Raw genomic sequence first — 27662 nt, 5'->3', positions numbered from 1 at the left:
TCTGGGCATGATGCATATGCCTGTAATACCAGTTACTCGGGAGGCTGAGGCAGGAGAATCACTTGAACCTAGGTGGTGGAGGTTGCAGTGAGCCGAGATCACATCATTGCACTCCAGCCTGGGCAACAAGAGTGAAACTCAGTCTCCAATAAAAATAAAAAATAAAAATAAAAACAGCTCCAGATCTATAACTGGCTTGTTCAGTTTGGTTTTAAAGTCAGTAAAATCCATCCCTTCAAAGTGCTCAATGTATTTCAACAAGTGTATGCAGTAAGCACCACCACAATCAAGTCACAGGGAAATTCTTGGCTGGGTGTGGTGGCTCATGCTTATAATCCCAGCACTTTGGGAGGCCGAGGCGGGCAGATCACTTGAGTTCAGTTTGAGATCAGCCTGCACAACACAGCAAAACCCCGTCCCTACAAATAATACAAAAATTAGCCAAGCGTGGTGGTGTGCGCCTGTAGTCCCAGCTACTCGGGAGGGTGAGGCAGGAGGATAGCCTGAGCCTGGAAGGTGGAGGGTGCAGTGAGCCGAGATCGTGCCAGTGACCTCCAGTGACAGAGTGAGACTCTGTCTCAAAAAAAACAATTTCCTTGCTTTACTTATTTATAAATACAAAATGTTTCATAACTTGCATGTCAGCCTTGCCCAGGGGCCAAGCTAATCTTCTCTGTATGGTTCCAATTTTAGTACCTGTGCTGCCAAAGCAAACACAAGTCCTAGAACATTCCTATCATTCCCAAAAGTTCCCTTGTGCCTCTCTGAAGTGAAGTACCTTCTTCTCTACCTCCTCATTTTTATTCAATAGTGTTACCTTTTCCAGAAAGACAAAAAAGTGGAATCACATAACATGCAGCCTTTTATATCTGATTTCTTTCACAACCAGCTTTTTTAAGAATCAAGTATCTTTGAATGGACAGTCAGGTCAGGTAGGTGCTGACTCCAAAATGAGTTCCAAAAGACCAGTTCTGTAAGTCCAACATAGGGGACACAGGGACAGCACTTACGGGAGTGGGATGGTGATAACCACGTCATTCAGTTCTAAATTATCTTCTTGTAGTTCATATTCTATGTTGACATCACAGCCATTTCCACTTTCCGAGGGCCAGCAATTAACTGAGGAGAAAGCAAAGGAGTCATACTAGAATATCAGAAAAAGATGGCTGAGTGCAGTGGCTCATGCCTGTAACCCCAGCGCTTTAGAGGACCAAGGTGGCAGGATCGAGGTGGGAGGATTGGTTGAGGCCATGAGTTCAAGACCAGCCTAGGCAACAAAGTGAGACTCCACCTATACAAAAAAAAAAAAAAGCCAGGCGTAGTGGCACTTCCCTGTTCTCCTAGCTACTCAGGAGGCTGAGGTGGGAGATCAGCTGAGCCCAGGAGTTCAAGGTTGTAATGAGCCATGATCACACCACTGCACTCCAGCCTGGGTGACAGAGGGAGTTTGTGTCTTTAAAAAAAAAAAGTTAGCTGGATGTGGTGGCATGCGCCTGTAGTCCTAGTCCCAGCTAATCAAGAGGCTGAGGCAGGAGGATGGCTTGAGTCCAGAAGCTTGATGCTGCAGTGAGCTATGATTGCCCCACTGCACTCCAGCCTGGGCAACAGAAGAAGACCTTGTCTCTAAAACAATAACAACAAAACTACAATGGTTTCAAAATGAAAGCTATTAAAAATGAAAACTAATGATAAAAATATACAAAATGCAGCACCAGGTCTGTTTCAAAAGAAAGTCATTTTGTCAGAAAGAACTTTGCTATGGCAATAAAAATAAAAGTGTACAAGCAAGGGCTATTTCTAGTTCTCAATGCAAACTAGCTTAGTGGGACTGGCCAGAGGCACTTACTTGTCAGTGGAATAAAAGATTCCTCTGTGGTTTGTAGTCTCCACTTTAGCACCCCTACGTCACTGTTGACTGGAAATGACTTCTCTGGATTCTTCAGGCCAATTAGAGACTCTGCAGTGAAAAGTTTTTTATCCACATTTGGATGGGTCTAGAATGAGAGGGAAAGGAAAACTCCTGAGGTTCAGACAGACGAGAAACAACCCCTCACTAGGCTCATATGGCCCACAATCTAAACATCCAAAATAGAGTACCTAACAAATTCCAATTCTTTTTCATTTTGAAGAAAGATTTCCCTTCTTCAAACTTATTTTAAAATGATTTAAGGCCGGGAGCGGTGGCTCACGCTTGTAATCCCAGCACTTTGGGAGGCCGAGGCAGGCGGATCACGAGGTCAGGAGATCGAGACCACGGTGAAACCCCGTCTCTACTAAAAAAAATACAAAAAATTAGCCGGGCGTGGTGGTGGGCACCTGTAGTCCCAGCTACTCGGAGAGGCTGAGGCAGGAGAATGGCGTGAACCCGGGAGGCGGAGCTTGCAGTGAGCCGAGATTGCGCCACTGCACTCCAGCCTGGGTGACAGAGCAAGACTCTGTATCAAAAAAAAAAAAAAAAAAAGATTTAAGATATTTAAAAACTAGTAATTAAAAAAAAAAAGCTAATTTCAACTCTAAAAGCCATTACAGAACAAGTTTGCACCTGAAAAAGTTAAAAGACCATTAACCAAGTCCTTTCCAAAAATACTTCACAGGGAGCAGGTTCATGGTGGGGCCAGGTTTGCCAAGCAGAAGGCTCCAGTAAGACCCTGATCAGCTGCCTGGGTCAGATAGCAGTTCTGGCCTTATATAAAGTAGCAGAAAAGGGCAAGCTCTGTGTAAAGTCTAGTTGCAATTTTGCCGACAGACTTAAAGTTGTTAAAATCCAAGCCAATTAAGATAGTCTTATCTTTTTAAAAGAAATTGTTTTTGGGGAGGCTGAGGTGGGCGGGGCATTGAAGGTCAGGAGTTTGACATCAGCCTGGCCATCATGGCAAAACCCTATCTCTATTAAAAATACGAAAGTTAGCTGGGGCTGGAAATGGTGGCGCACGCCTGTAATCCCACCTACTCGAGAGGCTGAGGCAGGAGAATGGCTTGAACCCGGGAGGCAGAGGTTGCGGTGAGCCGAGATCACGCCATTGCACTCCAACCTGGGCAAGAAGAGCGAAACTCCATCTCAAAAAATAAATAAATAAATAAATAAATAAATAAATAAATAAATAAATAAATAAATAGCTGGGTGTGGTGGTGCACACCTATAGTCCCAGCTACTATGGAGGCTGAGGAGGAAGCATTGCTTTAGCCCAGGAGGTTAAGGCTGCAGCGAGACAAGGTTGTGCCGCTGCACTCCAGCCTGCATGACAGAGAGAGACTCTGTGTAAAAACAAAAAAACAAAACAAAAAAACAAGACAAAAACAAACAAACCCAGAAGGGCCGGGCATGGTGGCTCATGACTACAATCCCAACACTTTGGGATGATGAGGTGGGCAAATCACGAGGTCAAGAGTTCGAGACCAGCTTGGCCAACATGGTGAAACCCCGTCTCTACTAAAAATAAAAAAAATTAGCTGGGCATGGTGGCAGACGCCTGTAATCCCAGCTACTCAGAAGGCTGAGGCAGGAGAACTGCTTGAACTGGGGAGGCAGACGTTGCAGTGAACCAAGATCGTACCACGGCACTCTAGCTTGGGCAACAGAGAGAGACTCCATCTCAGGAAAACAAAACAAAACAAAACAAAATAGAAATCACTTTTGGATAGCACTTTACAAGCCAGCAAAAATGTTGTCAAATAATATAAGCACTGCTTCCAAAAGACAATTCTGTGCTGACTATGGTGGGGAAAGTAGACAAAAACACTCTTCCGTAAAAAGGCTTTGTTCTTGTGACAAGATGTCAGCTAAATGAAATGAAATTACAAGAACACCTGTAATATAAAGCAGGGCTTATATCTATCTATCCAATAGTTGGAACACACACACTTATATTGAAAGGATTTTATGTACTTTTCAAATACACCATTAGATACTGCCCTTCAGTTAACAAAACAAGCACTGGTAGTTTATTTAATAGCAGAATGAGTACATTTCGCATTGTGCCACCATGCCTGGCTAATTTTTTAAGTTTTTGTAGAGATAGGGTCTTGTTGCTCAGGCTGTTCTTGAACTCCTGGGCTCAAGCGATCCTTCAGCCTCAGCCTCTCAGAGTGCTGGTATTATAGGCATGAGCCACCACGCCTGGTCTACAGCCTTGTTTTTTTAAAACTGTATTTCAAGCAAGATCCTAAGTGATTTACTGTTTTCATAACAGCAAAAGATAAACACCTCCTTGTATCTTTTATTGGTGAGTATGAAGTCATTTATTAGATTTTGAAATGACCTTTTATTCAATTCCAATATTTAAAAGCCATCCTTACACAGCTGCTTTACTACTCTCAGGGAGCTACTGTATGCAATAAATTAACTTCTTTCCTATGCGTTTAGAGTGATGCTAGTTATATAATTAAATAATTTTCTGTGGTTCATATTGGGAACTCTAGTTGAGAAAGACTATAATAGGTAGACAAAGTGTTAATACTCCCTATGAAAAGCTTCTACACACCTGTAGCTGCACCCCTTTCTTATCTTCATTTTCCACATGAAGACGAATTCGGCCATACTTGTCATCTGAGATCCTAAGCATGATCATGCCATGCAACTCCATATTCTGTAATCCTCCGTCTCGTCCACAGGTTAATGTGATCTTTTCTTCAATTTTCATATGTACACTATAAAGAGAAAGTAATACATTTGTTCAGAAAGGTAGAAACCAATGGCGGGGCGCGGTGGCTCATGCCTACAACCCCAGCACTTTGGGAGGCCTAGGCGGGCGGATCACCTGAGGTGGGGAGTTCGAGACCAGCCTGACCAATATGGAGAAACCCCGTCTCTACTAAAAATACAAAATTAGCCAGGCGTGGTGGCACATGCCTGTAGTCCCAGCTACTTGGAGGCTGAGGCAGGAGAATCGCTTGAACCAGGAGGCAGAGGCTGTGGTGAGCCGAGATTGTCCCATTGCACTCCAGCCTGGGCAACAAGAGTGAAACTCTGTCTCAAAAAAAAAGAAAAGAAAAGAAAGAAAAAAGAAAGGTAGAAACCAGAACTCCCTTTCTCCAAGGTCTAATGATTAGCCATCAACAACGTTTTTTTTTTTTTTTTTGAAGGCTCCGCCCCCCACGGTTCACGCCATTCTCCTGCCTCAGCCTCCTGAGTAGCTGGGACTACAGGCGCCTGCCACCTCGCCCGGCTAATTTTTTTTGTGGGTTTCACTGTGTTAGCCAGGATGGTCTCGATCTCCTGACCTCGTGATCCTCCCGCCTTGGCCTCCCAAAGTGCTGGGATTACAGGCGTGAGCCACCGCACCCGGCCAACAACGTTTTTTTAAAGGTGCTACTGCTATAGCTATAAACATTTAAAAGACGATACCCTTTGATACAGCAATTCTTCAACAGACTCTATCCTACAGATAAATTCTCACCTGTGCAAAACAATCTGCTAAGTTATTCACTGAAGAATTGCTTGTAATGGCAAAAGTTTAGAAACAAATGTCTTCCAATAGGGGGCTGCTTAAATAAAGGCATATCCACGGGCGTGGTGGCTCACGCCTGTAATCCCAGCACTTTGGGAGGCCAAGGCGGGCAGATCACGAGGTCAGAAGATAGAGACCATCCTGGCTAACATGGTGAAACCCTACCTCTACTAAAAATACAAAAACAAAATTAGCCGGGTGTGGTGACGGGCACCTACTCAGGAGGCTGAGGCGGGAGAATGACGTGAACTCAGGAGGCGGAGCTTGCAGTAAGCCGAGATGGCGCCACTGCACTCCAGCCTGGGCGACAGAGTGAGACTCTGTCTCAAAAAAAATAAAAAATAAAAAATAAAGGCATATCCACCCAAATGAATAGTAGGCAATGGTGAGAAAACAAACAACTGAAAAAATTTTCTATTTGTAAATATTTTCAAGCTTAAAAAAGTTAAAATTATACAAGGAAGACATTATATACCCTTTTCCAGATTCACCTACTGTTAACATTTACCTCATTTGTTTTATAATTTGCATTTGTGTTTCTCTCTCTCTAAACATTATATATGTATGTTATACATTTGATTTTTTTTTCCCTGAACCATTAAGAAGCAGATTATATACATCACGGCACTTTACCCCTAAATACTTCAGTGCTTATTTTATAAGATTAGGGATATTCTCTTACATAATCAATCACAGTACCATTATTCACTTCACAAATTTACACTGATAGTTTTTTTAGCTTTTTGTTGTTGTTGTTGTTGTTGTTGTTTTGAGATGGAGTTTCACTCTTCTTGCCCAGGCTGGAGTGCAATGGTGTGATCTCGGCTCACTGCAACCTCTGCCTCCCGGGTTCAAGTGATTCTCCTGTCTCAGCCTCCCGCATAGCAGGGATTTCAGGTGCCTGCCACCACGCCCGGTTCATTTTTGTATTTTTAGTAGAGTCAGGGTTTTACCATGCTGGCCAGGCTGGTCTTGAACTCCTGACCTCAGGTGATCTGCCTGCCTCGGCCTCCCGAAGTGTTGGGATTACAGGCGTGAGCCACTGCACCCAGCCTGTTGTTGTTAAGAGACAGATCTTGCTATGTTGCCCAGGCTGGAGTGCAGTGGCTATTCAGAGGCACAATCACAGTTCACTATAACCTTGAACTCCTGGTCTCAAGTGATCCTCCTGCCTCAGCCTCCTGAGTAGCAAGGACTACAGCCATGTGCCATCATGCCAGGCTAACAATGATACAATAATTGTATCCGATCTATCAACCATATGTCAATTTCGTCAGTTGACCTAATAATATTTTTAATACTAGTTGTGATATTATGATACACATACATACTGGTTTTCATCCATGGTTCCTGGCTCATAACTCCCATATCCCTTATTATACATAATGTTGGAGCACTTTAGGCCTCAGGAGCACCCTTAGAAAACAGAATCTCTCTTTGACCTGCACCATATCCTGGAGGAAGATTAATGCTGCACAGAGAGGCCAAGAATCTTGACAGGCCTTGCTGGGTTTCCCCACTCAGCCTATCAGTATTAGGTCATACCCTTTGTCCAGTCACATTTCTGCATGCCTGTCAATCATGCCTATCCAATGAAGTCTCCATAAAAGGCTCAAGAGGACAGGGTCTGGGAAGCTTCTGGACAGCTGAACACATGGAGGCTTACAGGAAGATGAACAAGGTCTCATCTATTTTCCAGGAGGGTGGCATACCCCAGCTCCCTGGGGACAGAAGCTCCTGCGCTCAAGACCCTCCCAGACCTTGCCCTATGTATCTCTTCATCTGGCTGCTTATTTGCATCCTTTAAAATGTCCTCTGTAACAAACTGATAAATGTCAGGTAAGTTTCCCTGAGTTCTGTGAGGTGCTCTAGCAAATTAACTGAACCCCCCAAACAGAGGGGGTCATGGGAGGCCAAACTTGAGGTCAGTAAGAAGTTCTGAAAGTCTGGACTTATGACTGGTGGGAAGGAAGAATTAGTCTTGGGGGACTGAACTCTCAACCTGTAGAATCTGAGGCTATTCCCAGGTAGATAGCATCAGAATTGAATTGAATTGGAGGACACCAGCTAGGTGTGACTGCTTGATGTGTGCAGAAAAACCTAAACACACTTGATCACAGAAGTCTTCTGTGTTGATTGTTGCTGTTGAATGAGAAAATAGAAAAAAAAACAAAACAAACAGTTTGAGTTGTTTTTTCTACACTACAGTAGTAGAGGATCCAGTCTAGGGTAAGGTATTGCATTTAGATGTCATATCTCTGCAGTTTCAAATAAGGAGATTCTTATCTCCAAAATAATTAAGTGAAAAATGCAATTGGAAGACGTGTCTAGTTTTACTACTTTGCATAAAAGGGGGAAAAATAAGCACACTGTGTACATATGTTTTTTTACTCATCTATATATCATAGACCATCCCCCTCAGAAGGATACACAAAAAACTGTTAATACTGGTTGTCTCCAAAATGAGAAACTGGCATGGCTGAGTGAGAGGAAGACTTCTGACTGTTAACAACTTTTGAATTTTGTACTATATGAGTGTATAATCCAATTTTTAAAAGATTAAAAAGTGCTGCTGCTACAGGCAAGTATTAAGTACAATCTATTCATATTCAGTAACAGACATATGTTTGGCTGGATGAACTAGAGGCTACAAAAAATATTTTGTTATCCTGCCCTGTTCTTTGTTCCAACCTCTTAGGTCTTCCTAGAAACAAAGGCATCAGAGTCAAGACCATAAAGGAGTGTATCCTAAGACAATGCATGGTACCATTTTACCTTCACAAAAGTTTGCTCTGTGCTCAAGAGGCAATTTATCATTTAGAAAAAAAGAGTGTCTCAAATTCTCTTTAATATGTGATGATCTCCAATATCTTTTTTTTTTTTTTTTGGAGACAGAGTCTTACTCTGTCGCCCAGGCTGGAGTGCAGTGGCACCATCTTGGCTCACTGCAACCTCTGCTTCCCGGGTTCAAGCAATTCTCCTGCCTCAGCCTCCCGAGTAGCTGGGACTACAGGTGTGTGCCACCACGCCCACCTAATTTTTTGTATTTTAGTGAAGAAGGGGTTAATTTTTTGTATTTTAGTGGAGATGGGGTTTCACCATGTTGCCCAGGGTGGTCTTGAACTCCTGAGCTCAGGCAATCTGCCCACCTCAGCTTCCCAAAGTGCTAAGATTACAGGTGTGGGCCACTGCACGCAGGAATATCTTTTTAAAAGTGAAGCCTCTGTCTCACTCAAAGCAACCACTAGGAAAAGCACAGCGGCTTTAGTGAATCAAGAAATTTATCCCAATGTAACCCTGTTCATTTCATACAGAACAGGGCATATAAAGAGTAAATACTTGGCTGGGCATGGTGGCTCACACCTATAATCCAAGCACTTTTGGGAGGCAGAGGCAGGCAGATCACTTGAGGTCAGGAGTTCGAGACCAGCCTGGCCAACACGGCAAAACTCCGTCTCTACTAAAAATAAGAAAATTGGCCGGGCGTGAGGCGATGGCGTGCGCCTGTAATCCCAGCCACTTAGGAGGCTGAGGCAAGAGAATTGCTTGACCCCGGGAGGGGAGGTTGCAAGATCGTGCCATTGCACTCCAGTCTGGGAGATAGACCAAGACTCTGTCAAGAAAGAAAGAAAGGAAAGAAAGAAAGAAAAAGAGTAAATACTCCTCTTTTATGCACACCTGATATAGGTATCCTCCTGGTATTATCTTTCACTTGACCTCAAAACCATCAGCAACAATAGAAGGTCTGGCTTCAAAACGAGAAATCTGAGTCACGAATATGTGAACTTGATAACTACCACTTAAAAATGTCACCAACCATTACCACAGCCCTGAGATAAGAGATGAATCAAAATATTCCACACTGGCTTCAAATATTTAAACTGCAAAAGATGGCTGGGCATGGTGGCTGACGCCTGTAATCCCAGTACTTTGTGAGGTCGAGGCAGGCAGATTGCTTGAGTCCAGGAGTTCGAGACCAGCCTGGGCAACAAGGCAAAACCCCATCTCTACCAAAATACAGAAATCAGCCCAGCGTGGTGGTGCATGCCTGTAGTCCCAGCTACTTGGGAGGCTAAGGTGGGAGAATCACTTGAGCCTGGGAGGCAGAGGTTGCAACAAGCTGAGATTGCACCACCGCACTCCAGCCTGGGTGACAGAGTGAAACCCTATCTCAAAAATAAATAAATAAATAAAATAAAAATGCAAAATATATTAATTTGCTATAAAAGATGTCTATAAGTTTTGGATTAAAGATTGGTTCTACTTAGAGTTTAATCAGAAAAACTCATGCCAAAATACAGTGTGGGGTCACCATAGTTCTAGTCCCCTAATTCAAGTGCATTCTAAGAGATAAGCTATATACCAGGTGTGACTATGAGTAACTGAGTAACTTTAATTTAGCTGTAAAAGGAAAGTTCTTTTTTTTTTTTTTTTTTGAGACGGAGTCTTGCTCTGTCGCCCAGGCTGGAGTGCAGTGGCGCAATCTCGGCTCACTGCAAGCTCCGCCTCCCGGGTTCACGCCATTCTCCTGCCTCAGCCTCTCCGAGTAGCTGGGACTACAGGCGCCCGCCACCACGCCCGGCTAATTTTTTGTATTTTTTTAGTAGCGACGGGGTTTCACCGTGGTCTCGATCTCCTGACCTCGTGATCCGCCTGCCTCAGCCTCCCAAAGTGCTGGGATTACAAGCGTGAGCCACCGCGCCCGGCCGAGTAAAAGGAAAGTTCTAAACTTCATAGAAAATAGGTGGCTGAGGGCCCCCAATCATGGTTTAAGGAAAAAGGAAAAGGTCAGGTGCAGCAACGCATGCCTGTATCCCAGTTACTTGGGAGTCTGAGGCAGGAAGATTAACTGAGCTTAGGAGTTGGAGGCTAGCTTAGACAACATAGTAAAACCCTGTCTCAAAAAAATAAAACAAAACAACAGCCGGGCGCAGTGGCTCACGCCTGTAATCCCAGCACTTCAGGAGGCTGAGACGGGCGGATCACGAGGTCAGGAGATCAAGACCATCCTGGCTAACACTGCGAAACCCCATCTCTACTAAAAATACAAAAAAATTAGCCGGGCATAGTGGTGGGCGCCTGTGGTCCCAGCTACTCAGGAGCCTGAGGCAGGAGTATGGCGTGAACCTGGGAGAGAGAGCTTGCAGTGAGCCGAGATCACGCCGCCGCACTCCAGCCTGGGCGACAGAGTGAGACTCCATCTCAAAAATAAATAAATAAATAAAACAAAACAAAACCAAAAACGATCTTATATTAATATGTAGAATATGCTCTGAATAAATCTTTTAAATCAGGAAAGATTAAAAGACAGAGAAAGAATTTATAGCACACTGAAATAAGACTTTAAAAAAATTACGTGGACTGTATTCAAAGCTTGAATTCTTACTCAAAGTTCCTACTTACCTTTCCATATTAATGGGAGGAGCATGCATTTTGGTTGCTTCAGAAGTACGCTTCCCCATACTAGAGGACATGATGGTTTCACCTTCAGATTTCAATTTGTCCACAAAGTTATCTACTTCCTTTCCTTTGGCTCCAAGTTTTAAAGCCTTGCTGGGGCCTGAAGGCCTAAGTGGAAGAATTTGAAATTCATTACCCAAAGGTATATTTTTACAAGCACACATGATCTGATGAAAACTTTGTATGTCCCATCCAGAGAAATATACCTGTGCACAAAATTTTGCATATAATTTCGGGTAATTCACAGATTTCCCCTAAAATCAATCACTGAACATCAAGATTAAAAACCTACATTCCATAAAGCATTAAATAGCCCTTTCCTCCCCACAATAAGGCAACTCTCATAGGAAACTGTAGTCATGACATAATTTATAACTCTCTTTTATACAAAAGGAAAAACACCACATTCAGATTTCTTCTTTATCCTCATATCTTATGTGGCCAAATTTAACATCATATCTTACTTCATCAAGTCCTTCCTTATTTACAGCTTTCCAAAAAATCAGATTATGACTTCAAAGATAGACACATATACACCCTTCATTTGGTATTCTAAAGTACATTGGATTATACCTGGCTGGTGCAGGTGCCACTTTTGGTTTATCAGTTTCAATGATGGTCTCTGTGATCATGGCAGCTGTACTGCCTCCAGATACTGCAGAGCTGCCAAATCCGCCAAATCCTGGTGCTTTTTTGCCCTGTCTCTCTGCATCTCTTCGGGCCTGTTGTAATTCCTTTGCTTTACGACGCATCTCAGCCTTAGCTTCACGTTCTTGAGTCTACAGAAAAAGATATACATGAATGTAGCTTTTTTTTTTTTTTTTTTGAGACACAGTCTCACTCTGTGACCCAGGCTGGAGTGCAAGTGGCATGATCACAGCTCACTGCAGCCTCAACTTCCTGGGCTCAAGTGATCCTCCCATCTCGGCCTCCCAAGTAGCTGGGACCCACAGGCACGTGCTACCATGCCTGGCTAATTTTTTTTTTTTTTACTTTTTATAGAGACAGGGTCTCACTATGCTGTCCAGGCTGGTCTTGAACTCCTGGACTCAAGTGATCCCCCAACCTCCGCCTCCCAAAGTGCTGGGATTATAGGCATGAGCCACTGTGCCCAGCCTGGACATAGCTTTGAATACAGTCTACATTAGCAAGTAAAAATAGGAAAATGAGATTAGTGAAGCCTAAGAGAAAGACACACAAACGGGTAGTCCCAGAGAAGATCCTATTTACCTCTCTGACGGCTCTGAACACCTTCTCCTCATGAGAATCCATTTCTGTGAAGGTTCTGATCTGTGCCAAGTTAACATTCTCCCGGTATCCCAGCGCGACAATTTCATCAAAAGCAAAAATCAAATCAAAACAGTGCTCAGATATTTCATTCTCTTCTAAGGCTCGGCAATATTCAGGGATCTAAGCGTGGACACCAATAAAAAAGAAAGATTTAGAATTTATCAGCAGCTATATTTCCAAGTCTTATCCTTTAGAGTACATAAATTTCAATAACCTAAATCCCTTTATTAGCTACTTCTAGTCTTTATTTTTTGAGATGGAGTCTCGCTCTGTTGCCCAGGCTGGAGTGCAGTGGTGCCATCTCAGCTCACTGCAACCTCCACCTCCTGGGTTTAAGCGATTCCCTGCCTCAGCTTCCGGAGTAGCTGGGACTACAGGTGTGTACCACCATGCCTAGCTAATTTTTGTATTTTCAGTAGAGACGGGGTTTCACCATGTTGGCCAGGCTGGTGTTGAACTCCTGACCTCAGGTGATCTGCTTGCCTCGGTCTCCCAAATTGCTGGGATTACAGGCGTGAGCCACTGCGCCCAGCCTAACACTCTGATTTTTTTTTTTTTTAAGACAAAGTCTCACTCTGTCGCCCAGGCTGGAGTGCAGTGGCACAATCTCGGCTCACTGCAACCCCCGCCTCCTGGGTTCACGCAATTCTCATGCCTCAGCCTCCCGAGTAGTAGGATTATAGGCGCCCGCCACCACACCCAGCTAATTTTTTTGTATTTTTAGTAGAGACGAGGTTTCACCACGTTGGTCAGGCTGGTCTCAAACTTCTGACCTCAGATGATCCACCCGCCTCAGCCTCCCAAAGTGCCAGGATTACAGGCGTGAGCCACCATGCCCAAGACCCTGATTCTTACAGCCGGGTGCAGTGGCTCATGCCTGCAATCCCAGCACCTTGGGATGCCAAGATAGGCAGATCATCTGAGGTCAGGAGTTTGAGACCAGACTGGCCAACATGGTGAAACCCCGTCTCTACTAAAGATACAAAAATTAGCCGGGCATGGCGATGCACGTCTGTAATCTCACCTACTCGGGAGGCTGAGGCCAGAGAATTGCTTGAACCTAGGAGGCAGAGGTTGCAGTGAGCCGAGATTGCACCACTGCAATCCAGCCTGGGCAAGAGCGAGACTCCGTCTTTAAAAAAAAAAAAAAAAAAAAAGAATCAGGGTCTTGCTGTGCTGCCCACACTAAAGTATAATGCCTATTCACTTGAACTCCTGGCCTCAAGCAATCCTTCTGCCTCAGCCTCCTGAGTAGCTTGGACTACAGGCACATGCTACCGCACCTGGCATTAGTCTTCATTTTATGCAAGACTTTGGCATAAAGTCTTAGGTGTGTGTGTGTCTGGATCAGTAAGTCTTACCTAAAAAACATTACCTAAAAAGCATAGCCAAACAAGTGTCAGAACTAGAACGGCAGATTAGAACTACTGCTTAAGAACTGGGATAAGAAACAGTAGTTCCCATATTCTTTTGAGACATCTATAGTCTAAGAGGACATCCAATAAATGTCTGCTGAATAAAGGTGCTGCAGCAATAAGTCGCTGGGGTGAGGAGTAGGAGCCTGCAAGCTGGTGAGCATCAGTTGCTTTGGAGGAAAAACTAGTTTCACATAAAATGTAAAACAAAAAGTGGAACCCAGTATTATAGCAGTACTCTTACCACTCTTGAGAAGAGCCTTAGGGTCTCCAAATCTTCTAAAATGTTGCTGTTTTTGGTAGTGATCAGTACCATATACAGTTTCTCCATAGGCTGGTAGACATATCTTACACTCTCTGTTTCAACAAACGTATGTTGTTTTCCAGTGTTCATGAGCTTTGGAAAAGCTGCTAATAAGCCCTCAATGCGAGTTCGGGTCATTTCCACAAACTGTCGAGAAACAATAGCCTTTCCTGCTTTTGTGCAGACCGCTGCTGCCAACAGCACCTGCCAGGAACATATGCATAAATAAGTACTAATTAATTATTTCTTCACATCTGTTTTCTCAACGTCTCAGGAAATGTTCCATAGAATGACATATTTATTTAGTGACATGACTAGTATGGTAGTATTTTTAAGACAGGGTCTCACTCTGTCACCCATGCCGGAGTGCAATGGCAAGATCACAGCTCACTGCAACCTCAAACTCCCGGGCTCAAGAAATCCTGAGTGGCTAGGACTACAAGTGCGTGCCACCAAGCCTCACTAATTTTCAAAAAGCTTTTAGTAGAGGCAGTGTCTCGCTATGTTTCCCAGGCTGGTCTTGAACTCCTGGGTTCAAGCAGTCCTCCTGCCTTGGCCTCCCAAAGTGCTGGGATTATAGGCATGAACTACCATGACCAGCTGACATGACAAGCAACAGGATACTGACTTTCACGGGCACAGTGGCTTACACCTGTAAACCCAGCACTTTGGGAGGCCAAAGCGGGTGCATTACTTGAGGTCAGGAGTTCGAGACCAGCCTGGCCAACATGGTGAAACCCCATCTCTACTAAAAATACAAACACATTAAGAGACTTAGACATGTCAATCAATCATAATGTATAAATCAAATTTGAACAGTGACTGAATAGTTGATAATATTAAAAATTATTGCTAATCTTTTAGGTGTGAAAATATGCTATCATGGCAATATATTTTTATGTAAGGAATACTTATATATTTTTAAAAAAGAGTTGTAGTTTTGAATCCTTCCATGGTCTCTCATATTAAAGGTGCTCCCTCAATGACTTTATATTGAACTAAAAGAGTTGTCTGGGATACACCTTATCTTCAAACTACGCTAGTTTGAAGGTCACTGGATTTAATAATTATCCTGAGGATCAGAATTCACAATTTCTTTCTCTTTTTTTTGGAGACAGGGTCTCACTTTGTCACCTAGGCTGGACTGCAATGGTGCGATCTTGGCTCACCGTAGCCTCAACTTCCGGGCTTGAACAATCCTCCTGCCTCAGCCCCCCGAAAGGAGCTGGGACTATAGGCAGGTGCCACCACGCCTGGCAAATTTTTGTATTTTCAGTAGAAGTGGGGTTTCACCATGTTGCCCAGGCTGGTCTTGAACTTCTGGACTCAAGTGATCGGCCCACCTTGGCCTTCCAAATGCTGGGATTACAAGCATGAGTCACCATGCCTAGCCAGAACTCACAATTTCATGTGTTGAATATCAGTTATAAGTATTCCTTTTAAAAGCAACTATCCTAATATTATATAAATGGGTTTTTATGACTTGGGATAAAATTTCCCAAACTGCCAATATATCACACATGGATTCAAAACTGCTAAATAGCAAAATGATGATTCAAAAAGTGGCCCCAGCGATGACATGATGTTCATAAAGAATCTAGAAAAAATTGTTTATTAATATGAAAATGGAAAAAATTATTTCTAAATTAAATTTTATTTATGTAATTTAAAACATATATATACATAAGTAAATTATTAACTATTTTAAGAACATATTTGACTATTTTTGCTACTTTTTTTTTTTTTTTTTAAGACGGAGTTTTGCTCTTGTTGCCCAGGCTGGAGTGCAATGGCAAGATCTCAGCTCACTGCAACCTCCACCTCCCAGGTTCAAGCGATTTTCCTGCCTCAGCCTCCCGAGTAGCTGGGATTACAGGCGCCTGCCACCACACCCAGCTAATTTTTTTTTTTTTTTGTATTTCTAGTAGAGATGGGGTTTCACCACGTTGGTTGGCCAGGCTGGTCTCAAATGCCTGACCTCAGGTGATCCGCCCACCTCGGAAAAGTGCTGAGATTACAGGCGTGAGCCACTGCTCGGCCTATTTTTGCTACATTCTTAAAAATTTATATAATTGGCAAAAAGCTTTCCTTCTTAATAGTCTCATCGGAAAAGTGGGGAATTCCCTTATATTTGGGATCATTTCACATTGGTTTCTCCTTTTCCTAAAGACTTAGAACTAGTGTCCCAAATTTGCAAAGAACCAAGCTGATATATTAGAAAAACTAAATGACTGGGAGTGAGCAAATCTATATTCTAGTTTTGTTCTTCTATTTACTATCTGTCTGACCTTCAGTTACCCAACCTCTCTTAATCTCATTTCTTTTCCTATAAAATGCTGCATTATCTAATGACCTTACAAGCTATTATGAGGGCCAAATGACTGTAATGAAACTGTACTTCAAAAGTGCTATACAACTTGTAGCACATATATTCATGATGTAAAACAGCACCATTAGTAATAATAAACATGCGTCTCATGAAAAAAATTTATGCCACTTCAAGGTAATGACTTTTCTTTTTTTATTAAAAAAAAAAAAAAAAAAAGAGAGACGGGGTTTTGCCATGTTGCCCAGGCTGCTCTCAAATTCCTGGGCTAAAGTGATCCGCACATCTCAGCCTCCCAAAGTGCTGGGATTACAAGTGTGAGCCACAGCATCCGGATAAGGCAATGGATTTTTGCCTTTGTCAATATTTTGATATTCAAATAATGAATATTGACTCTCTCCCCAAAATTTTACATATAGTTTCAGGGAATGCATCGATCCTCTAGAGAAGTTATTCTCAAATGGCCCACAGAACATCCCCTCATGCAATGAGAATTATTATTAATAAATGGGAGCATATTGTAAATGTAATCCCTGCAGAGCCTCCTATCCCTAAAAGGTTGAGAGTCATAGCTCTAGGAAATTATGGTCCTCTATGTTAGAATTTTATGAGGTTTTGAAGGAATAAGACAAATCAAATGAACACCTAAAGAAACGACAGCTCGGACCAACACTTCAGACCTATATAAACATGCTGCATTTAATAGAAACCCCATATCTAATAATAAACCTGTTAGAAACAATGTTTACAGGCTCAAGGGAAGTTCTTAGGTTTCCAACTGGAGTTAAAAACACCTCTATACCATGCAAGTAAAATTTAGGTAAAAACATCAAAAGCAACTTGAAAGGGAAAAAGGAACAAAAAGCATATGTTACTATCCACTTTATTTATTTATTTATTTATTTATTTAATTTATTATTTTTTTTGAGAGAGTGTCTCACTCTGTACTCCAGGCTGGAGTGCAGTGGTGCCATCTTGGCTCACTGCCAGCTCTGCCTCCTGAGTTCAAGCAATTCTCATGCCTCAGCCTCCTGAGTAACTGGGACCACAGGCAAAGGCCAGCACCACCAAGCCTGGCTAATTTTTCTATTTTTAATAGAGACAGGGTTTCACCATGTTGGCCAGGCTGGTCTCCAACTCCTGGCCTCAAGTCATCTGCGCGCCTTCGCCTCCAAAGTGTTGGGATTACAGGAGTGAGCCACTGCACCTGGCCCATCCACTTTACTGATGAACATGTTCAAAAACTAATTATAGGTAACTGGTAATCTCCGTTTTTGCGATATTATAAGAATTAACTGAGTAACTATTTATTGAACACCTACTATACATACAACATGCTTTCTGAGAATTAAGATGACACAGGCTAGCATTCTGCCTACAAGAAGCTTAATAGGGATAAGACACAAACACAAATAACTGTAACATGAGGCAGAATGTGTTAAGTAACATAAGAGAGTCACCGATAAAGTGCGTGGAAATTCAGAGGAAGAGATTACTTCCAGCTGGTAAAGTCAGGGATGACTTGATAGAAGAAACAGCATTTAGGTCGGGAGTGGTGGCTCATGCCTTAATCCAGCACTTTGGGAGCCAGGGCGGGCAGATCACCTGAGGTCAGGAGTTGGAGACCAGCCTGGTCAACATGGGAAAACCCTGTCTCTACCAAAAAATACAAAAAATTAGCCAAGTCTGGTGGTGCGTGCCTGTAGCCCCAGCTACCAGGGAGAGTGAGGTGGGAGGACTGCTTGAACCTGGGAGGTGGAAGTTGCAGTAAGCCAAGATCATACCACTTCACTCCAGCCTGGGCTACAGAGTGAGACTCTGCCTCAAAAAAAAAAAAGAAAAGAAAAGAAAAGAAAGAAATAGAATTTAGATCATGCTTTGATGAATTCCAGGATTTGTTTGTTTTGAAACAGAGTCTTGCTCTATTGCTCAAGCTGTAGTGCAGTGGCGTGATCTTGGCTCAGTGCAGCCTCAACCTTCTGGGCTCAGGTGATTCTCCCACCTCAGCCTCCCAAGTATCTGGGACTACAGGCACAGGCCACCACACCTGGCTAATTTTTTGTATTTTTCTGTAGAGACAGGGTTTTGCCATGTTGCCCAGGCTGGTCTCAAACTCCCAGCCTCAAGCGATCTGCCCGCCTCAGCCTCCCAAAGTGCTGGGATTACAGGCATGAGCCGCCACGCCTGGCCAGAATTCCAGGATTTCAGAATGTCAAGATGAAGAAAGCAGTAGGGTAAAATCATGTCTCTCTTTGAGTCATTCCATTATCCAGATACAAGCAAAACAAGGCTTCCAAAATAGGACCACAGTTCCCCATACTAAGTATAGTATAAATCTCCGAACACCCAGGACACCACAAATCACAGGTTCCAGGCAGTTGACACAGGTCTCTCTGTTGCAGCTACTAACATTGCTAGAAGGTATGGTCACCTCTAAACACGATAAATTTATCCTATCCTAAATTAACATTTGTCTTCTTAAAGTTCTTGAAATGATAAGCCTCTTTACATCAATGTTTACTGGTTTAACAATTATTAAAATATAGCATATACTAAAAGGTAAGTTAACAATTTTCCCTATTGAAATTTGATCTGATTTTCTCTGAGGAAGAATTAATAAATATGATTACAAAGTTTTTGTTTTTGTTTTTAAATTTTTGGAAAAAAAAATTCCAGATCTAAAAGGAACTTGCAAGAGCCCTTGATTGTCTTACAGATGTGAAAACTGAGGGCCCATAAGTTAGATGATCTCTCCAGGACCATTAAAAAAAAAAAAAAAAATTCCCTCATTAAGTTGAGCTTTGCCAAGCAACTTTTAGTAATTCTTACATAGTTTGAGTACACTATCTTTGGACTAAATAACAACTCTCTCCTACACAGACTTAACTACATGAATTGTTAAGTGCCTCAAGTAAAAAAAACCTGGAGAATTAGGTTTCTGTTCTGCCTTTGCCACTAATTATGTGACCTTGGATAAGTCACTTAATTGATTATTGAAATATCCCTGAAGTAGGAGATTAGTTTATATGAAATCCAAAGTGCTCTGTGTCTTTAAGGTTCTGTAAGTCTAAGCACTTGAAAACTACAGTAACAGAAAAAGAAAAACAACTACAGTGACAGAAAATGTACAATACTTCCATTTTATACCCACTGCTCCAGTTCTAACCACTTTGGAACAATATTTTATAGTAACATTAGGCTGCTAGAAGGCAAATTGTCTAACCATAACAAATTGTGTGTGCAAGAGAGGTACAAGAATAACAAGTGGTATAGTAATTCAGCATAAATATGCACAACTCTCTCTCAAAAAAAGTCAAGTTCTTTCTTGAACCTCTAAATGCTTCAGGATCCCTTACTTCCAGAATTATAGTCACCTTCTCCTTTGTAATTCACTGCAATATTTTATACACACATACACGCACACACGATTCATGGTCATATTAAGGCTAGTTTCTATAATTGTCAGGGAGGACTGTTCTTTCTTTTCTATTTATATGAAGCTATTATAGATAAAATCAGAGAGAAGATTATAATAAAATGTAGACCACATACAAAACCTAAAACTTGAAAAGTAATTTACTCAGTGAGGGTTTTAAGTCCATCACATTTCTATTCTAAAACAAAAGCTTGTAGAGAGTTAAAACACAAACACACACACACACACACACACACACATACACACCCGTTATCAGTTTCTGCAGTGAACTTCTATATGAAGACATAAATAGGTGGCAAATCAATGGAAACTCAAGAGAATCATTTTCATTCTTTGCTGTCCCCTCAAAACACAATTAAAAAGATACATAAAGAATACAGGGGCCGGGCGCCATGGCTTATGCCTATAATCCCAGCACTTTGGGAGGCCAAGGCGGGCAGATCACAAGGTCAGAAGATCGAGACTATCCTGGCTAACACGGTGAAACCCTGTCTCTACTAAAAATACAAAAAAGTAGCCGGGCGTGGTGGCGGGCGCCTGTAGTCCCAGCTACCCAGGAGGCTGAGGCAGGATAGCTTGAACCTGGGAGGCAGAGGTTGCAGTGAGCTGAGATCACGCCACTGCACTCCAGCCTGGAGACCGAGCGAGACTCCGTCTCGAAAACCAAACAAACAAGAAAAAAAGTCAGAACATGTTCTCATTAATTGGCAGAATACAAAAAAAAGATCAAATCAAGGCCCTCATGCCTACGGTCCCAGCTACTTGGGAGATGGAGGTAGGAGGATTGCTTGAGGCTAGGAGTTCTAGGCCGCAGTGCACTATGATAGCGCCTGTGAATAGCCACTGCCCTCCAGCCTGGGCAACATAGTGAGACCTGTCTCTTAAAAAAAAAAAATCAAAAGATGCCTTTCTTTGTACTTTATTTTACGATGAAGTCATGAGAAGGCATTTGTTTTTGCATTTGTTCACTGATCTATTGGAACTTTGCAGTCTAGGACATTCTGCACTTCAATAACTAAAGCCAAAGGGAATTTATTTTTTAAAAAATCAATGTTTATGTACTGATATCTGCAACTTACTTTGAAATGTATTTTTTTTTAATGGAGAGAGGGATGGATGGATGATTAGATGCATGATAAAACATAGTGAAATGTTAGTTATAGAATCTAGTTGGTGGTTATATGGGTATTCACTACAAAGTTCTTTCAACTTTTCCAGATGTTTGAAGATTTCATAATGAAATATTGAGCTAAAATAAACTGCTACAAATTTTGATACAACTTTTAGATAAAAATTTCACCCTATCTGGACATTTCTACTGACCAGGGATCTGTTTGTAAAGGAGCAGGACCTAAAAACATTACACAGAAATAATACCGATGTCTTAACACTCTACAGAGCAGAATGTACTGAGATAAATTGTTCTCCAGAGTACACAAATCTGTGGGTATCTTGATCATGCTAAGTCCCAAATAATTCAGAAATATGTGACACAACTCTATGTATACGTACACATGTCAAAATAGCATGCAAAAGTTATATTTTATATATATCACGAGGGCTTTACCATCCCTCAGTTATCAATGAATTAAAAATACTAAGTTCCAAGAACCTTTGAACAAAGAATATTTTTAGAAAGATTACCTTTATCTGGTTTATATAATACAAGACCTTAACTTTACTATTAAAATAAAAATATGCTCTAAAATGAATTATTAATTCCAGGGTGTAAACGGGAACTGAGTTTCAAAATCACTAACCAAATACAGAACCTCCTGGAGAAACTGAAAATACCAGTTTCTGGAAATTTTGTGTCCAACACAAAAATTTTAGGAGGCAAACCTGTTTGATGCAATTTATATACCTGAGGCTGAGAAAAGCTGTTCAGTGGCTTAAAGTCCAAGCATGAATTCCCCCCATTATCCAAGTTCTTATCTAAGGGGTTTTCAATAGAACTTATGAGGATTGCCACCAAATTACATTCTGTCATCTCTCAGGTACACTGGACGATGTTTTAAATCAAGTTATCTATTGATAAAAGAATAAAAAAGAACACAACAGAACATCTTTCAAAAGACTAAAGGACATAAGGTGCACTGAAAAATAAATTACTAGCTTTTTTGAAACCAAAGAATGTCTACTACTTCATGAATATCCACAAATCACAGCGATAAAGGAAGATGGAGTGATGTCAGCGGTTCTGATTTTCTCCATCCTCAACCACATTAACCTTTCTCATCCTTGTAGCAGATGAGTATACAAAGATAACGCATGTGAAGGCAAGTAACTGGTCTCAGAGGATAACCCACCCCTCTTACTCCACCTCCTGTGAGACATCTGACTACGACATGCCACATACACATTTTTCTTCACCTGGACAATAAGTTCCTTGAAGGCAAACCCTGCGTTCTCTGGAACTTGCTCACATTTTCCCAGCGGTCTACACAGTGTATGTACCCCGAGTCACACTAACAAATGGACACAAGTGAGTTCTGCGGAAGTAGTGGAAAGGTTTCAGAAACACTTGGGTCCTATAAATTAGTGTTAGAAGTTACTCCTTTCCGCTCTGTGTCTCCATTTCCCCCTTCTGAACAAACAAAAGAAAAATTTCTGGACACCAGTGGATTTGCATTTCGAGTTATCAACGGCCTAGCAAACACCGGGGGTGGGAGACAAGCTCTGATTAACAGAAGGACCAGAGCCTCCGGAGACAGGCCCAGCCTGCTGAGCCTAAGCGCCAGGGAACCGGCTGGACAGCATCAGTTCCGAGGTCCGCAGCCTGGGACCCGCACCACCACCACGAAGTTCTCGCAGAGCAAAAACACCGGGCGGTCTCAGGGGCAGGTCCCAGCAGACGAGGGAGTCCAGCTGGTTAGGGGGTGGTGCGGAAGCGGGCACGACGACAGATGGACTGGAGTCAGCTCCATCGGATCTCCAGGAGACCGGGCACAGGAGACCACATTGCTCTCCGAGCCCCGAGCAAAGCACTCGGCCCTAGACAGGGCGGGGCTCCTCCGGCCCCTGCCCCAGGCCCGCCGACAAGGAGAGACGGTGAGGCTCGGACCCCAAGAGTTCGGGTCCTGGCTTGGATCTTACCATGGTGAGGGCGGTGATGGGGCGCGCCCGCACTCTGGCTCCACTGGGGATAGGGGTAGGGTCTGGGGAACGGGAGCACCGGCAGCTCTGGACCTGCTGCCCCCTTGACAGGAACCGCTGCCGCTTCGCCTCTTGCCAAGATGGCGGCCCCGAGCCACGTCTTCAACCGGAAGCGGCGCAGGTCAAAGGGCGGGGGGGCGGGGCCTGTGGGTTGGGGAAATTGAGGGTACCGCGCTCCGGTTACGATTGAGTCCAGGAGCTGTAGGGGGCGTTCACCCTCCAGCTGTGGAACGTCATATCTCTGCCCTTTCACTGTCATCGCCTTCATTTATTTTGCGTCACATCTTGCAGTTTAACAAGCCGCTGGCACAGCCACTGTTATTTAATATACAGGATAACCTGTGTGCATAAAGGACTAGTATCCGGAATATATAAAGAACTTTTTTTTTTTTTTTTTTTTGAGATGGAGTCTCACTCTGTCGCCCAGGCTGGAGTGCAATGGCGTGATCTCGGCTCACTGCAACCTCCACTTCCCAGGTTCAACCGATTCTTCTGCCTCAGCCTCTGGAGTAGCTGGGATTACAGGCACGCGCCACACCACGCTCGGCTGTTTTTTGTATTTTTAGTTGAGACGAGGTTTCGCCGTGTCGGCCAGGCTAGTCTCGAACTCCTGACCCCAAGTGATCCGCCCGCCTCAGCCTCCCAAAGTGTTGGGATTACAGGCATGAGCCACCGCGCCTGGCCTAAGAACTCTTATAATTCAGCAATAAAAAGACAAATACAGTATTCCTGTCTAAAAATGGGCTTCATCTGCAAAATGGAGGGAGTAGAAAACACAAAATTAAAATGAGCAAAAGATTTGAATAGATATGTGTCCAAAGAAGATATATAAATGGCTAATATGCACATTAAGAAATGTTGAATATCCTTAGGGAAATGGAAATCAGACCCATGGTGAGATATCACTTCACACCCACTAGGATGGCTATCATAATAATTGTTGGTGAGGATGAATGTAAAGTAGTGCAGCCACGTTGGAAAAGAGTTTGGCAGTTCCTCAAAAAGTTAAACAAAATTACCACATGACTGAGTAATTCCACTCATAGGTACATACCCAGGAGAACCGAATATATGTCAACACAAAAATGTGTACTCTAATGTTCATAGCAGCGTTATTCATAGTAGCCAAAAAGTGGAGACCATCCAAACAAATCCATTCATCAGAAGATGTGGCATATATATATGCAATGGAATATTACTTAGTCACAAAAAGGAATAAAGTACTGACATGCTACAATATGGATGAACCTTGAGAATATTATGTGAAAAAAGATGGGATATAATATGATTCCATTAATACGAAAGATCCAGAATAGAAGAAAATCCACAGAGACAGAAACTAGCTTAGTGGTTTCCAGGGGCTCAGGAAGGGTAGGAATAGAGAGTGACAGTTAATTAGTGTGAGATTTATTTCTGGAATAATTAAAACATTCTGGAATTAAGCCAGGCATGGTGGCATGATCCTAGAGTCCCAGCTACTTGGGAGGCTGAGTTGGGAGGATGGCTTGAGACCAGGGGTTAAAAGTCAGCCTGTGCAAATTGTGAGACTTAGACACTTAAAAAAAAAAAAAAGTAGTTCTGGAACTAGATAGAGGCAAATATACTAAAAACCACTAAATTGTATATTTTTAAAAGGTGAATTTTTATGATTTGTAAATTATATCTTTAAAAAAATGCACAGGAAGCAGGGCAGTTGTGCTCATGTCCATTTTGTATATGAAGAAAATGATGAAAAGTTTAAGTGACTTATCCAAAGTTTCTAAACCAGTATATGATGGAACTAGGACTCAAAATCTGTTCTTGTGATTCTCATTTCTTGTATGCCAAATTTCAGATTTTTCAGAGTATAGCTGATTCAGCAGTTCTTCTTTAAATCATTTTATCCTACGTCCTTAGCTCAACCCAACAGCGCTCACCCATATTAAACCTGTATGTCCACAATTAAGTATAATAGCAACTTTTAATTGAGTGCTTAATTTGTGTCAGGTACTTTACACATGTTATTTCCAATCCTTTACAACAATCCAAATAAAGATACTGAGGATCAAAAAAGTTAAGCATTTGTCCAAACTCACACAACTAGTAAGTGGTAGAGCCAAGTTCAAAGTCAGTTTTTTCCTGGCTGGGCTCAGTGGCTCACGCCTGTAATCCCAGCACTTTGGGAGGCTGAGGTGGGCGGATCACAAGGTCAAGAGATCGAGACCATCCTGGCCAACATGGTGAAGCCCCATCTCTACTAAGAGTACAAAAAAAAAAAAAAAAAGCTGGTTATGGTGGTACGTGCCTGTAATCCCAGCTGTTTGGGAGGCTGAGGCGGGGGAATCCTTGAACCCAGGAGGCGGAGGTTGGGTTGCAGTGAGCTGAGATCGTGCCACTGCACTCCAGCATGGCGACAGAGGGAGACTCCGTCTCAATTTAAAAAAAAAAAAAAACAGCTGGGCGTGGTGGCTCACGCCTGTACTCCCAGCTATCTGGGAAGCTGAGGCATGAGAATTGCTTGAACCTGGGAGGCGGAGGTTGCAGTGAGCTGAGATCACAACACTGCCCTCCAGACCGGGCAACAGAGTAAGACTCGGTGTCAAAACAAACAAACAAACAAAAAAGTCAGCTTTTTCCATTAAAACACACTGCCTCTGTATCTCCTGTGTGTTCCCTAACATTTACTGAACACTTACAGCGTACCAGCCATTACTCTAACTTCACACAGATTATCTCATTTAATCCTCACAAGAATCCTCTGAGATAGGTACCTTTATTGTCTCCATTTTACACACGAGGAAATCAAGGTACAGAGAAGAAAACTATCCCACCACAGGTCTCATGGCTAAAAAGTAGATAAGCGAGGATTCAAACAAAGGCTGTTCAACTTTGGACTATACCCTTAAGCACTGCATTATAGACTTCTTGCTCTTATCCGTATCAGTTCCATCTCCAATGGCCTTCTAATAGAAATCTTTAGAAAGCTCAAATATTTTTAAATTTTATATGTCTGGGAGGATATATGTCAAACTGTATTTTAAAGTTTTTTTCGTTAAAAAATCTTTTTTAGAGAGATGGGGGTCTTGCTATGTTGCCCAGGCTGGTCTCGAACTCCTGACCTCAAGCAATACTCCCATCTTGTCCCCCCAAAGTTCTGGGATTGCAGGAATGAGCCACTGAGCCCAGCCAATATTTTAAAAAAAAAAATTTTTTTTTTTTTTTTTTTTGAGAAGGAGTTTCGCTCTTGTTGCCCAGGCTGGAGTGCAATGGTACGATCTCGGCTCACTGCAACCTCTGCCTCCTGGGTTCGAGGGATTCTCCTGCCTTAGCCTCCCAAGTAGCTGGGATTGCAGGAATGGACCACCACGCCTGGCTAATTTTTTGTATTTTTAGTAGAGATGGGGTTTCACCATGGCCAGGCTGGTCTTGAACTCCTAACCTCAAGTGATGTGCCTGCCTCGGCCTCCCAGAGTGCTGGGATTACAGGCGTGAGCCACAGCTCCCGGCCTATTTTTAAATTTTTTAATTGACACATAATAATTGTACACACTGGCCAGGTGCGGGGGCTCACGCCTGTAATCCCAGCATTTTGGGAGGCTGAGGTGGGCGGATCACTTGAGGTCAGGAATTCCAGACCAGCCTGACCAACATGGTGAAACCCCATCTCTACTAAAAATACAAAAATTAGCTGGGCGTGGTGGCCCATGCCTATAGTCCCAGCTACTTGGTGGGAGAATCTCTTGAACCCGGAGGCAGAGATAGTAGTGAGCTGAGGTCTCGCCACTGTATTCCAGCCTGGGCGACAGAGTGAGACCCTGTCTCAAAAAAAAAAAGTGACGATGGGTACAAAGTTTCTTTAGGGGATGATGAAATGTCCTAAAAAAGATAACAACTGTACACATTTATGGGGTAACTTTTATTTATTTATTTATTTGTTATTTATTTATTTTGAGACAGTCTCACTCTGTCGCCCAGGCTGGAATGCAGTGGTGCCATCTCAACTCACTGCAACCTCCGCCTCCCGGGTTCAAGCGATTCTCCTGTCTCAGCCTCCTGAGTAGCTAGGATTACAGGCATGCACCACCACACCTGGCTAATTTTGTGTTTTTAGTAGAGACGGGGGTTTCACCATGTTGGGACAGGCTGGTCTTGAACTCGTGACCTCAGGTGATCCACCCGCCTCGGCCTCCCAAAGTCCTAGGATTACAGGCATGAGCCACTTCGCCCGGCCCAATTTTAATTTTTGTTACAAAAAGCAGACATATTTTAAGAAAGATGGAACAAATTCTTATTTTTTTTAGAAAAGTAAAAATCCTGTTAGAAACTATTGCCTAATTGTGGCACCTTCCAGGGCTTCCAACTTGGATCTCAGAAGCTCAGCAAAGACCAATTGATGCTGCTTCTTTGGAAATATAACTGTAGCTGAATTAAACCGCAGAAGAAAAAGCAACCCTGTAAGCATGCTTCTTGAGGAGTCCCATAGTGGCAGTATATTATAATGGTTAAAAACAGAGACTTAGGAATCAGACTGACCTGTGTTTGGCTGCTATTTTCAGCACTTATTAGCTGAGTGACTTTAGGCAAGTTACTTTAACTGTCTAAGCCTCAATTACCTAATCTGTAAATTGGCAGTAACATCTATCTCATAAGGTTGTGAAGTAAATTAGATGATATACTCGAAGTGCTCCCCACAAAAAAACTAAGTGCTCTACATAGTAAGTACTCCACATTACATATCCACTATTACGAGCAAAACAGATCACAAATTTTTTTTAATGCAGTTCCATTTTTAACTATCAGTATCCCAGAAAAGCTGTCTTTCATTTTTTAAAGGTACTTTCCTTGTTTA

The 27662-nt window shown here is 42.6% G+C and overlaps 1 protein-coding gene and 1 non-coding gene across 5 annotated transcripts in view; both read right to left on the bottom strand.

The window, feature by feature from the left end:
• ARCN1 (archain 1) overlaps nt 1–22915 on the bottom strand; it is a 31744-nt gene extending 8829 nt beyond the window's left edge. For 2 of the 4 annotated variants that reach the window (XM_032167592.2, XM_032167594.2), the window contains exons 1-8: nt 22775–22915; nt 13857–14120; nt 12138–12317; nt 11481–11686; nt 10851–11015; nt 4482–4647; nt 1847–1994; nt 1011–1119 (exon numbers count right to left, since the gene is read on the bottom strand). In XM_032167592.2, the coding sequence (XP_032023483.1) occupies nt 1011–1119; nt 1847–1994; nt 4482–4647; nt 10851–11015; nt 11481–11686; nt 12138–12317; nt 13857–14120; nt 22775–22777 (1241 nt within the window). In that variant the 5' untranslated portion in view covers nt 22778–22915. Of the gene's footprint in view, nt 1–1010; nt 1120–1846; nt 1995–4481; nt 4648–10850; nt 11016–11480; nt 11687–12137; nt 12318–13856; nt 14121–21542; nt 21684–22774 lie in introns of those variants that run through there. The other 2 variants (XM_032167595.2, XM_032167593.2) reach the window with 2 other exon arrangements.
• On the bottom strand, nt 612–717 carry LOC116477503 (U6 spliceosomal RNA). Its single transcript, XR_004250476.1, has one exon. It is a non-coding gene; the product is annotated as a U6 spliceosomal RNA (small nuclear RNA).
• Nucleotides 22916–27662: the final 4747 nt, after the last annotated feature.

This window comes from Hylobates moloch, unplaced genomic scaffold, assembly GCF_009828535.3.
Source record: "Hylobates moloch isolate HMO894 unplaced genomic scaffold, HMol_V3 SCAFFOLD_11, whole genome shotgun sequence".
In the NCBI taxonomy this organism is placed as follows: domain Eukaryota; kingdom Metazoa; phylum Chordata; class Mammalia; order Primates; family Hylobatidae; genus Hylobates; species Hylobates moloch.
This window is presented reverse-complemented; position numbering and strand designations above follow the sequence as displayed.